Genomic DNA, 14,407 nt, shown 5'->3' with positions numbered 1-14,407 from the left:
ATATATATATTTCACGTATGAGCAGAGAAAAATGTCAAGACAATTGCTCTTCCTGCGCTTCACCCTCTAGCATTTCTCAGGATGCCTCTTCGACAGCCTCTGGAGCAGGTAAATTCTCCCTGCCCAGTCCTTCTCCTCTAGGTTTAAAACTAGGTTTTTCAAAAAATCATAACATGCCAGGTATCATCTGGCATAGGGCATCAAACCTTTGGATCTCCTTTGAAAACCCCAATCAAATTTAGCTCATCAGAGATTACAGCCAGCAAAAGTTAAATGCAAGAAGATGCAGCCTAAATAAAACAGCAGAGCTCTGCTCTGCAGGTGGGGAACCATGCCCACATTTGGAGAGAAAACTCTTCAGCTATTCTTGCCTCTTTCCATTTTTTTCAGGGGATAGAAGGACATTTATGGTAAAGGGATAGAGAGAGACATCAGACAAGTTAGCAAAGTTTTACCACAGCTGGAAGACAATGAGAAAAGCAATACCATCTTACACCTCAAAAACTGTTTGCCAGTGATACAGAAAAGTGAGTCCCAAATAACAAGATACTTTCTCGTCCCAGATCATCTAGAAAGAGATTTTTGAAGCCTGTCAATAAGGTGACTGCCCAATTCCAAAATGATACAAGTTTGTCACACACAGACATCAACAGAAAAACAACTGAAGAAATCAAAGTCCATGAGATTTACAAAGCAGACTTTCAAAAACTATCTAAACTTCAGCTGTAATTATCATTTGATAATCAAATCCCATTACAGTCCCTCTAGGAAGAGGCCAGATTTCCAGAAGTCCTCAGAAGCTTTGTTAAAAGAAGACTCAGGATGCTAAACTATTTGAAACCATTAACAAACATTTTATTTTGTCTGTCCTGTGCTGAATGGTATTGAAGTCAGAATCTAGGAGATGACAAGGAATTAAGTATAGAAGTCTGGAAGTAGCTTCTAATGTAGGAGCCAACATCCCATTTCCAAGAGTGTAGGTAGTCAGGACCCACAAAGTGGCTTTGGGCAGAGGGTGCTAAAAAAGGGAAATGCTTACTATGTGCTACTTAAATGTTTCAGAGAAATTTTGCACTGAAAAGCTTTGGGCAAAAAAGAGATACAAACTAAACAAGGTCTAGCCATAGTTATTTTATTATTTCAGTAGTTCAGCACTTGAATGAAAGAAAAACTATCCCAAAGAACATTCTAACTTCTTTAGTATTCAGACTACAACTCCAGCTTTGCTAGAGAAAATGAATTTGCAATTTATATTTAAGAAAAAATATCCAAGTGTGTTTTTTAACAGCCCTTGAAGACTGGCAAGTCCTGTAATTAAAAACAAACAAACAAACCAACCTCAAATATCTACTGTCCCACCTCTGGGTTTCCTGGCTGTGTCTTAATTAGGAGCCTGGAAAAGTCTTTCTGCACATAATTTTTTTTTAACTTTTACAAGGGAGATAAAGCACCATACTGCTTATTGAAATGACAAACATGCAGAAATACTTTCTGACTCTGCTCACAGAAAGCCAGCTCTCCAGTTCTTTGTAGTTGCTCCTTCATGCAAAGACAGAAGCAGAAAATATCCAATAACCTGAATGTTGAAAAATTTAAACAGCTTGATACAGGCACAGAGTACTCGGTGGGAAGCAGACAGAAGGTGCAGAGAGCTCTTCCTTGTGCATGAAAATATGCTTAACTTCAATCTGTCTGGTCTCACACTTCTCTACCCATTCCTTCATTTCTGTGCCTGCCCTTCACACATCTGCAGTTCAATATTGCCTTTTAAGCTCAGGCTACATTTTCTGCATTAAATAATGGGTGTAAGAGAAACACTGCAGGACCAAGGAAGTGCTTCATTGCAAAGCCTGTTGTCCCAGCGTCAGCCCTAACACCGTGCCTCTCCTTACACGTAACAGCTGGTGAAGCTGCCACAAGATCCCACATGTACCTAGTGATCTTCAATGCACCCGAGACTCATCTTCTCGTTCAGTACTTGGAGACTCACAAAACAGCATGCAGGTACATGGAAATGTTTTTTACATCACTTAACTTGTCACACCTTCATAAAAAGCTGCTTTTCCCTAGTCTTCTACAGAATTCGGGATTAGCAGCGTGATTTTAAAATGTTTATACAATATCCCAATGTCTTCAAAACCATGCCTGACCTTTCATGCAAATCCATACTCATACAAAACGTCTCTGAACTGCCTCAAATGCTCAGGCACATGCATTTGTAGTTGTAAAATTTCCAGCAGTGCTTTAACTTCTGACACATCCATTTATCGCATCATTTTTAGGACAAATGCATATGTCTGGTTAAATGAGCCATGTTGCATTACTAAACACTGGGCTGAAAACTGAAACTCACCATGAGGCAGAGAGCTGAAACAAAAAAGTGCTAGAAATCTAGAGGAAAAATTAGTCTGCCTGGCCAATTTGGGTTTTTTGTTTGATTTGGTTTTTTTGGTTTTTTGTTTGCTTTTGTGGTGGTGGTTTGTTTTGTTATTTTTTTCTAGTTCACGCAATATGGGTTTTTTCCATCAAATTTCACCAGCTTGGTGAAGTATTTTTGTTCTGCAGGCTGGCTGCTCCCATGCAGCGAGGCATATTCAGAGTTAATCTGCAGAGTTCAAAGGCATAAGGACCCCACAGTCACCACTATACAGTAATGAAAAAAATGAAAAACAAGACGAAATACATCAACACATCTGCACAATGGGAAAACAGGAAGCCCAGTCACCAAAAACAGCAAAGAAAGAAATCCCTGATTTCAGTGACCCTTTTTCCCCCTCACCTCTGAGGGAGTTAGGAAGCAGAGATCAAGGGTACGAAAGCTTAACTGGCTTCAGGGTTCAGCATGGAAATTAATATTAAGAATTCATATTCAGGCCTGGAAACTATTGAGTAAGCACAAAGCACTGGCAGCCTGTAAACAAAGAGAAGGCTTCTTGTTTTCAACAGCAAACCACAGAGCATTTAGGAAGCATGGTTTCATCTGGTCATACCTGAAACCTTACCAAAAGTACAGTGGCTTAATTTTGGTCTTCTCTTCACCACAGTGAATTTTTAAAAGCCATAAAATTAGACATGGAAAAAGGTGATAATTTCTAGGAGAGTGAATTATTTACTACAAATGAGAATGCTTACTCATTTCAGGCAGTATCTAGAGGCTGTATCTAGAGCAGCAGTGTTTGGATCTGTATTAAGTTTAGACGAGTCTTTAAAGGCCAGAAGTCCTTGCAGTATCAGCCAATCTTACAGAATTCCCTGCAGGGAGGGAAGGTATCTTGCACTGTGACTTGCTGTCTTTTGTCAAGGCAAGGCGCTTTCAGGTGGGACACAATTCTTGCAAGCTGATGTTCTAAGACTTTGGATTCAATCAGTAGAAGCTCTTCTTCATACTTTTCTTACCAAAATACATGAGAAAACCCTAGGAAATCTGCCACTTATGTAAAATGTTAAAATATCTTTTCACAGTCTCTAACTCAATTCCTACAGCCTATTAACTCTACTTTTTTTTAGGATGAATGAAGCTTTTGAAACTTTTACCCTTCAGCCATACCTGAAACCAGAAGGGGGAAAAAAGATTCCTTCCACCTTTACACCCAATACACAAAGAAACACACATGAACAGCAGGGAAAGCACCCATAGATCAGCCTCCTTTTGTTTTTTTGGTTTGGGTTTTTTGTTTGTTTGTTTGTTTGTTTGTTTTTTTGTAAGTATTCAAAAGAGAGCTAGAAGAGCCCCCAAACACACTTTACAATTAGTGACGAGGACCACCTAAGGGAACTTTGTATACTAATGGAAACTGAATTTTAAACAGATGCACAAAAACATGGAGAGTAGAAACCCAGCTCTGAAGTATATAAGAAGAAACAATGTATCACAGGACACCTCTGTATGGGATCACAAAACAGCCCAAACTTATAATTCAAACGCTTACTTTAAGTTAGTTGTGCACTTATCAAATATTGGGAAATGAGTAAAACCTCACACATTTCAGACACCAGAAACAGAGTATTTTGTGAATACATTTTTTATACCTACACATAAATAAAATGATAACTCAGCTTTCTTTCCCTGATTTGAATTTTCAGCTTTAGGTCTGTTCAGCCACGTACCAAACTGTGTTTGATTACACACAGAGCAAATGAATTGAGGAAAAAAAGGCTGATTGCCACAGAGGGAACTTAGTTGAACATTTCATATTGACAAATTGTGGCCAACTATTTTTAGAATACTGTCAATGATGACAAACAACACTTCATGGCATAATTCTAGTCCCTGATGATGTTCATATGTGCAAGAGGGCTTAAAGCAGGTATTTTAGCATTCCCAACTAAGCAGCCTTCAACAAGGTGATTCACTGTATATTTGCTTTAATAAGAGTGAGGAATGAGGCTGTTTGTTGTTTTTGGTTTTTTTCTGTTGGTCTCTCCCTGTTACCACAATGCTATACAATCTGTCTCTCCAGAGTTAAAGTGGCTCTGTCAAATCACTTTCAAACGCTCACACAAGCTTGCACTGATCAATCCACTATGCATATAATCCCTATAGCATAAGGCCAGCAGGAATTAAAACAACATTTTGTGGAGACAAAGAGATATTAAAGCAGCGTCAGCAACTGGTATCTCTGCTGCTTCTTTGCACTGAGATCCATTTACCCAACTGCAAGTGACTGACAGAACAGAAACATTCAAAATCAATGATGGCAAACCATTGGCACGTCTAACTCTGGTGTTGAAAGAGATTTGGGCTGGCACCAAAGAAACTAAGTCACACTGCCAGATTTCAAAAGGCATGAGGCTCCATTGCTGCTATTGACACATTCCTCTCTGAGGGGAAAAGAGAGAGAATCACTTTGAAGTATAAAAACCTCAATGTATTCAACTCCTCACTCCTTGCTAGTCCACAGAGATCTTTCATTTAAAGCTCTGTGGCACAGGCAGTCTTTTCTGCTGGCTGCTGCTGAATAGCACTTAACATGGCTAATTCTCATCCAGCACTGGGGCTCTTGGAAAATGTCATTAACCACTGAAGAACAGAAAACAAGGAATGAATTGCTCTTTTTTTTTTTTGCATTATCCAAACTCTGTGGCATAAAATAGGTTTTGCCAATATAATTCAGACCTCTCCCTGCCTTACAAATTCACAACATAGTGTCAAATATTTCTCTAGCTGAACCTCTGTAAAAACTCTCAACTGCTGAGAGGTATGCAAATGATTAGCAATTACCTAATTTACATAATTTTCAAGTAGGCACTCTACAGGACACGTCTCCTTTGAGGAGGATCCCAAGGAAACAGTCTCCAGTTACATGCTGTTCCCTGCACCAGCTGCTCCAGTTCAATTGGTAATACGTTTCTCTCTCTTCATGCAAGTGTAAACTGGTGCAATGAACCAGAGCCTGATTCTGCAATGCACTGTAAGCACTCAACACACATTCTTGAGCACTGCTCTAGCCCTGATTTTCATTCCTCCTCAAAGTTTTCATGTTTTTAAACAGGAAGATATGACCTTGCTAGACTATGGCATCCAGGGAAGACTCACCAACTCATATTAAATTCAACACCAAAATTCCCAATTTAAAAGCAATTCTCATCTCAGTATCAAGTCTCCTGCATTATGGAGTGCACGTGGATCCTTGACCGCAACAAGTCTGGTTCAGCTAAATTATTCACGATAAGATCGCTGCTCCGCTAGCAAAGAAACCACAGTACATTGTGAAAGAGTGGTGCAAGGCGACTGTACCTTTTGAGAGAATTAATGGATTTAGGTACTAACAAAGAAAGAAATGTGCAAATTCACTTAATTTATAAACAGAGTATGTTCCAGGTGAATCAGAAGAACAGAGAAATTTGAGCACAGCTCCTTGCTAAACTCTGTTTGATGTGGTTTTGTAATCCTAAACATGTTATTGCAGTGTTAATAACAGGTCTCTGGGCTTGTTTTAAAGATGTACCAGGAGAGCAATTTGCTGCGGCATTCTGTGAAGCATATCTGTGCAGCCAGGATACATAGGTTTCCTGAAGGGAAGGTGCCACAGCTCAACTCCCTATCTGGGGACAGTATACACTACCCAAAGTTTTCAGAGCCACCCTGCTAGAGCTGCATTGTTCTTTCTAACAAAAAATATTTTTTTAAAATAATTTTAAAATCATAAAGAGGAAGTGTAGTGGGAAGTATAACACAAGCACAAATGCTTGTCAGAAAGAGATCACATTTGTTCAGAATTGCCATCCCTTCTCTTCTTGCTCAGGCTTTCACTATGTTAACCTCAAATCTCCTAAACACTAGTCCCTCAGGATTGAATCCTCCATCATACCTGGCAGAAACTAAAAGCACTGCTGAGGCACGAAGCCACTCCTCACATCAGCACAGCTGGAAACACCATTATCAACACCTTGGGCAGGTGTCTCCAGTGACAGTACAGATTCAGGACAACACGGCCCCTGCCCCAGCACACAGGTAAACTGAGGACTTTTCTTAAAAAAAAACCCAGAATATAGGGCAAGAAGAATCTCAGTTCCAACCTTCCTATAACACCAGAGTTCTCCTCATCGTCCCCTACCATTCCCTTGCTCATTTCAGTCCTTCTCTTTCTTCTCCTGAGATCTTGCTAATGCTTTGCAAAGCTCCTTCCCTGTTTTCATAAACAGAAGGAACCTAGGTTTATGTGCAGTGACTGCAGGTGTATTCAAGCTAAGCACTGATCCTTGCTGTGACAATCACAAGAATGTAAGTGGACAATGGAGTTTTACTCCATAACTACCATGAGCACTCTGACATTCAGCCTTTTCTTGTTTCTCTCGTTGCTGCTCTTAGCTTTACCTTGTTGATGACCTCAGTTTTCACAGATATACTTCAGTAACGAGTTGTTATTCCTCAACTCTGTTCTTGGTAACCAGCTTGTAAATGACTCCAGCTCACTAGTTAAAGACTTGAAGAAGAACAAAATAGTGATTTCTTACCTTGATCAGTTCTTTGAACTTGGGGTCTTCTTTTGAGTTAGGATCAATCATAGTGCGTTCCTCATTCTCCTCTGTCCAAGTAAAATGGGAAACTTTAGTGAGATCCACTTCAAATGTACACTGCTGAAATACTGCAACAATGCCTAATCATGAAGTGGCCTGTCAGCTGATCGAGAAATGACAGTGCCTACTCATCCTCTCAGCAAGGGAATATCCGATGATCAAAGTGCTAGGTATTTTTAGAGACATACAGAAAGATAACACTGCCCTAACTTCTGTAAAATAAGATTGTTTCTGCTAACCTTCCCCAGCTCAGACCTTGCTGTATGCAGAACACTTCAGGAAAATCACTGTCCTCTATACCCTGTGGGGCATGCTAATATTACCATGCCAAAAAGTGCAGTCAACTACTTTTCTCCCTCTCCTCAATTTGTATTTAATTTCCATTTGAAAACCTGTCCCAAGTTACACCATCTTGAAGACTATAGAAAGCTTATGGTACTACATTCAGCGCAACTGCTGAGACTTGGGCTGACAGTTTGTGCCTCCACTTTCTGGTTCCCTGATACCTGGCCACACATGCAGCCCTGCACGCATGAACTCCTTAACCTCTGATTAAGCTGGAGAATGAAAATTAGCCCAATTTATATCGGTTGTACTTGTGTATGGGGGAAGAACATAAAATAGATTTCTCAGGTGCAGTGTCTTCTATTTCTTTTGTTGCTGGGAGATGGAGAGATGTGAGAAATCCTCTCCAATGGCCAGCAGTAAAAACACAGGAGGTATTAATATAAAGATGAATTTTTAGAAGGGATGCTTTGTTACAGAAATGTTGGTAGTAAAATCAACTTGAGCTCCGTAAGGTTGACAATCAAGCAACCTTTGGCAGAATTATCTTCAAAACACCACACACAGACACCAGCATTATGTGCATGTTTATATGCTGATGTAGATATGAATACCAGTATTTGGGAAGCAGCTGGAGTAAGTATCGTATTTAAAATTCTGGTGCTTGCTTTCAAGTTGCAGACCTCTCCCTGTACCATTCACTTTAGCTTCTTTAGTAGTCAAGTGGTAGCTGTGATCCAGGTTATATCTGTTCCTTTCAGTGGAGAGCAAACCCTGGCTACTACACAACACGAACACAAGGATGGGTGACAGTGTCACAGCTACGCGAGGAGATCCACATCTCTTCAGCTACAGTAACTATTTATAAACCCTATGGATTTCTCTTTAGCCGAGTCTAGGCAGGCCATATGGAATCCTATTTTCCTACTGATTTCTCAATTCCTTCCAGCATGACAGCAAAGGAGGGGTTTCGGTATGACCATTGGTCAGGCCATTGCCACACTGCATAGAGGAACCCTTCAAAACCTGGCAATGACCAACCTACAGTGACTCCCTACTGCAGTGCTAGACTTCACTGTTCTCAGATGGGAAACATGACGCTTGCACATCCTAGACACAAGACAGACTATACCATTTAACTGGTTACCTTAGACTTCACCCAGACATTTGGGTTCAGTATTTTCCAGGGCCCCTTATCTATATTAAAAAAATAAGACCCTGTCATCTGAACATACTTAAATTGCCACAAACTTATGAAAAAACATTAATTCTTTTGCTGCTTTTTTTCCCCTGTTCCTTTACTTCCTCGTTACTGCCTAGGATGAGTCAGGGAGTCTAGTCGTAAGGAAGTGACACCCACTACACACCCAAAATACTACTAACTGAAACCCATACCCATAATGGTACAAAATTCACCACAGAACTTTGTTTAAGGTTCACCAGTGGTCATGTCGTTGCATGACAGGCCTTCAGAAGTGGTCCTGCATCTTCTAAAATCATACACACCTTTAGCGGTACCCAGAAGAAATCATTGGAGACACTCCTGATCCGTACATATACACAGAGCAATCAACATTCGGCCCACGTCTCAGAAGAACAGTACTTTGCATTTACTGCTACTCTTCTAATCAGAAAATCTAAATTACTAACACTTTTTTGGTTTTAATTTATTGTTTATTTGTCTCCATGACAGCTTACTTCAACTAATTCCATAGATTAAGAGACATATGGCCAGGAAAGAACAAAGTGTTTTATTCCAACAAGTTTTTTAACACTTTTTGCTATAAAATTATGCTGTTGCTCTTATAGGGAGTCAGGGAAGGGGGGGAACAAGAGGACAGGAATTTGAATATTTTTCTTTGTTTTACAAAGCATTGCTTATTTTACATAATTCTATCCTAATAACATTTAATTACTATTTTCAGCAGCCTAAATGTTCATCTGTTCATTCAGTATGAGGCCCCATTTTGTTGTACTGTCACTTGCAAAGTGGCAGCAGTAACCCAAGGAGGAACATGGCATCCACTAGTTAACAACAGTGTGGTATGTACGTTGACTCCTGGTTCCACGGGAACCATGGCACACACTTCTGCTACATGCTTTCTGTGGGTTGGTCCTTTTGCACTTCAGTTCCCTATATACATATATAAAGAGAGAGAAGATATCACTTCCTTACCAAAGAAGGATGTCTGAGATGCAGTAGGCCAATGGGTTAATGGAACTGAAATAAATCTAAAGCAGATGAATTCAGCAGTATTTTCCATCTAATTCTTTGCAAACCTCAACTTCATATCTAGCTTCAGGATGATCGCTGAAGAACTCAAGTTCTCTGCCAATTCACTGAACACGACAATTAAGTTTAGGTGTATCTGCATAGCTGGCATTGCTCTTGAAATTCCATTTTAGCCCTTCTAAATTTCTAGTCTACATGTGACATGCAACGGTTCTCAAGTCTCATGCCCAAATCTTTCAGTTTCAACTGTGCAATCTACATTCAACAGTAAAGCAATGGATATGGGGGTCACAGTGGCCACCTTCATTAATCATCACTTACTTGAAGTCTGTAGCACAAATACTTTACCTAATAGTGTGTCTTCTGGATGGATGTCCACAGTGCTTGGGTTCATTGGCGCATTGATAGCATTTTTACCTTCTTCTTGGAGGTCACTCACTGAATAGAGGGAAAAAACAGAAAGAAAGACTGCAATAAATGCAAAGTTTGCAGATATGTAGGGGTTGAAGAGGGTATTCTTAGTAAGAGAAAACATCTGGTAGATCCGTTTCAAAATGGGCCCACAGTTTATGGAACCAACTACAGCCGCAGTGGAAAATAAAATCAAAGTAACATCCTTTTATAGCTTATTAAGCTGAGCCACCACAGAACTGGCTGAAAATATTTTGCAAGAAACACAATTCTGTGGTAAGAGCAACCTCAGAGTGCTCTTTCTCCAGAAGGAAGGGGTGTGAGCTTTGTCTGCAGGATGACCCAGGTCTAGGGCAGACAGCAAACTGTAAACACAAACTCCTTTTCTGATAGCACGACCACCACTCGTCACCATCTCTTCCAGCTGCAGAACACCATGAACTGCAACCTGCTACTAGCCTTATTAAAAGCCTCAGAGAATCCCAGGGAGACCTACCAAATAAAGATGAAAATGTGTTTAATTCTAGCATTGCCACTGGCTAAAAATCAATGTAGCATGATCTGGTGGACACAGATCTGGAATTTGTTGTTTCAAGCTCTTGTCTTAAACTTACAACTCTCATTTGGGAAAGTCAGTAAAGTACCCTCTATCGATAAAACGGATATTAAAATACTTCCCTACATTCTTCCACATGGGAGGATGTCATGGTTTTAGCTGGGATAGAGTTAATTTTCTTCACTGCAGCTGGCACAGTGCTGTGCTTTGGACTTAGTATGAAAACAATGTCGATAACGCACCGATGTTTTAGTTGTTGCTGGGTAGTGCTTGTACTAGTCAAGGACTTTTTTAGCTTCCCATGCTCTGCCGGCTGCGCAAGAAGCCAGAGAGGAAGGGGCAGAGGTAAGAGAGCAGATTCAAACTGGCCAAAGGGATATTCTATATCACGTAATGTCATGCCCAGTGTATTAACTGGGAGGAGCTGACTGGGTGGGGATGGCAGCAATTGCAGCTCAGGGACCAGCAGTGTCAGTCGGCGGGTGGTGAGCGGTTGTATCACTTGTGGTTTTTTGTTTTCTTGCTTTTCCTTTTTATTATATTAGCATTATTATCATAATTATTATCATTACTATTTTATTTTAATTATTAAACTGTTCTTATCTCAACCCACAAGTTTTTTCCTTTTGCTTTTCTGATTCTCTCCCCCATCCCACAGCGGTGGGGGGAGTGAGTGAGCGGCTGCGTGGTGTTTAGTTGCCAACTGGGGCTGAACCATGACAGAGGAACTGAACTTGTGGACAATTACTGAATAGTTCTTTAGTATCTTCACAGAGCTTGACAGTAAGAAATGCACTAGCAACGCCGCAACACTTGTACACTCTCCAAGGCACATCTCCCCCTAAACTCAGATAATGACTATTTATTATAAGCCAAGCTACTGAAATACGTGCATCTGAAATAGGAGATACAAAGACACCATAACAGCCCCATCTATTCAGTGACAGTTCTGTGTTAGCATGGGCTAAGATAATTTGTGACAGCATTTGTGGTATTGCTTTGGGAGAGGTCCAAGTCCCATACTCTTTTCAGGGAAAAGCAAGGACTTCCAAATAAGTAAGGTCTGCTACCCAAACTTTTCTGGGGAAAGAAAAGAAGGAACAGTTAACTGTTAGTCACAGTATCCCAACAACACTTCCTTCAAGAACAGCCACTATTCCCCTTTCCCATTGTAAAACCAAATCACAGGCTAATCATTTGCATGCAGTCTGCAAAAGTTACAAGATCCTGCATCAGTACTTGCTTTTTTTCCTGCTTGATAAAAAGGGAAAACACAGAGATCCTACTGCCCCAGAAGAGCTCACGGAAGAATACACTACAATCTTCACTCCTCCTCTTACGGATACTTGGAACAGGTGCTTAAAACAAGTTAGAACATTTCTTAATTTGAGTTCCAAGATGTTAGTTAATTCTGGTTCACAGCATGATATTGAACATAACTAAAATCCTCAACTGTGAAATGCTGTTCTTATGTTCTGCAAGCCGCAAACACCAATCTCATATTTTGAGACCTTACGGCTTACGAATGCTGTTAGAGCAGCTGGTTAGAGCTAACATAGTACAAAGCCTGGGGGAAGTGGGGCTGCTGCTGGCAGTAAGCACGACTTGCTTTCTGTATTGTGTACCTTCTGCAAAGAGAAGGGAAGAGAAAGGTGTTCTTCACTGCAAACAGCATACAATGTCTGCAGGCTGAGACTTAACTCCCTGAATAAACGGCATTATTAAAGAAACTCTTAATTACCCCTTTTCTGCACTCATTCTCATTTTCTTGGAAAACTCTCCAAACAAAAGCCAGGGAAATAAGAGGCCTCATGCAACAGACCAAACCAGCTCTAACAGCATGCCTTACCCAGCCCCGCTTGCATTACACCCAACTAGAGCTTTCTCACCTGAGCAGTTCCTACATTGTGATGCCAATAGGAATACAGCCACCAGGAGGCACAAGAAAAATCACAGGGAAACTGGACACTACAAGTAAGATTTTTAAAACCCTGCTAGGACTACAAATGCCCAAGCTCCACTTAAATCTGACTCCTTTTGGAAGTACCAGCCTTGTTTCTAGATGTAACTCTCTTTTCATTATTATAGCATTGCTGTCATTCTGGGAATGTCAAGAGTTCAGTAAGGTCAGGGCACTGCTGTTCCTAATGCTCTGTGAATGCAGAAGAGAGCTGCTAAGTTCCTCTGGGCAGTGAATACATAGTACTGTCTTCAGTGTATCCTATATAAACAAAATGCTGCCTATGTTTCAAGCTAGAATACTTCTAAATGCAGCTAAGCTAGTTTTATTCCCCAAAGTTCAATTAAGATGATACACTTACTCTTTTTAATATAAAAATGACCTCCACTCTTCCTAACAAAAATACCTCGTTTCTGAGCAATTTACTAAACTGAAAGAAAACATTAATACAAATTTGTGTATGAAGCCCCCATCCCTCACGACACTAAGAGCCACATAAAACCCTTACATTTGCCTTCAGATCCAGTGCGGCTGGGCCAGATCCCACAGGACCAAAACATCCTCTCCTACTGCTACCGGCAAAGCACAGCTATGTCAGCAGAAAGCCTGCCAAAGCCTGCTGCCCAGGGAGAGCCCTGCTTACAGACAGCCTGTACACCAGGTCCTAGGCAGACAGCTTAGGAAGAGATTCTTGCTACAAACGTAATGCTTCCTACCTCCTTTTTTGCGCCTCTTACACAGGAGCCCTGCCATCCCAGCCCCAGCAGCACAAACAGGTTGCAGATGAGCCACATGGGTCGCCTGAATGCTGAAGGAGCCACAGCAACTGGATAAGGGGCTGCCACCTTGGGACTGCCAAACCTACGTTAATTTGGGCATGGTGACACAGGAGGAGGCACTAAGATAGCCTCCCAGCTGCTAGGTGGGGAGGAGCCAGGAGGGAGGACACAGCACTTGGCCATGGAGTCCCAGCCAGGAATCCCTCCCTATCCCTGTCGCTTCTGCAGATAGCCAAGTGCCTCCCTTGGCCTGCTGCTGGCCGCTTGAGAGCAGGCGCCTCAAAGATGGCATTTTCTCCGCAAGGAGCTTCCTGAGAAAGTCACCTCCACCCTCTGGCCAAAGCACAGTCGGGTTTCCCACCATGACAGCTTGCCCCAGGAACACACAGGTTCACAGAGCAACAGCCAGCATGCAGAGAAGCAATTGCACTTAGGAAACAAAATTTGCCAGGGTATTCCCAACACCTGCTGCACTCCGGAACCCTTCCACACTGCACTTGAACAAACGGTGAGGACATTTTCCCTGCACACTGCCCCCAGTATTCACTTATCACTGCGGAGCAAAGAAACAGAAGCCGGAAAAGGAAACTGAGCCACAACCCTGGAAAAGAACAGAGAACCCACAAACGAGCAAGTGGAGACAGTTAAAATAATACTCAGAAGTGTACCTGTTGCTCCATCCTGACAAGAACCTGATAGGTGTTTTAATGCAAATTTACAACAAAGAACATCTTTCAGCCCGTGCTTTCACAAACCCAAATGTATTGTAAAAGATTATGCATATTAATCGATTGGCAAACGTCAACCTCTTCGACTTTGTATCAGCAACAGTGGCTTTGCTCTAAGATTTATAGCAGATTCTTACGTCAAACAAGCCATTCACACAAGGGGGAATTTTACTGGTGGAGCAGAGCTGCACTTGCACAACAGGTTATAGTCATGGGAGTTCCCACACGAAGTATTACTGCTCCTTGCCTGCTCTCCACCTCCCCATTCACAGGTCTCCTTCTTTTCCCCTTCCCCTCCCCACGGGAAACATCTTCCCCTGCTGTGTTGGCATAGTTCTTTGCTCTCTAAATGAGATCTGTGTAAAACACCTTTCTGTAAAGCCTGATCATTTCATTTCATAGATCAGTCAGAGGAAACCTGCACCAGGGGAAGAC

General features: G+C 41.4%; 1 protein-coding gene across 2 annotated transcripts in view; it reads right to left on the bottom strand.

Moving 5' to 3' along the window:
• PARVB (parvin beta) overlaps positions 1-14,407 on the bottom strand; it is a 68,344-nt gene that overhangs the window by 33,060 nt on the left and 20,877 nt on the right. For both annotated transcript variants that reach the window (XM_064461039.1, XM_064461049.1), the window contains exons 2-3: positions 9,887-9,976; positions 6,958-7,028 (exon numbers count right to left, since the gene is read on the bottom strand). In XM_064461039.1, the coding sequence (XP_064317109.1) occupies positions 6,958-7,028; positions 9,887-9,976 (161 nt within the window). The remainder of the gene's footprint in view (positions 1-6,957; positions 7,029-9,886; positions 9,977-14,407) is intronic.

Source organism: Phalacrocorax carbo, chromosome 1 (genome assembly GCF_963921805.1).
Source record: "Phalacrocorax carbo chromosome 1, bPhaCar2.1, whole genome shotgun sequence".
In the NCBI taxonomy this organism is placed as follows: domain Eukaryota; kingdom Metazoa; phylum Chordata; class Aves; order Suliformes; family Phalacrocoracidae; genus Phalacrocorax; species Phalacrocorax carbo.
This window is presented reverse-complemented; position numbering and strand designations above follow the sequence as displayed.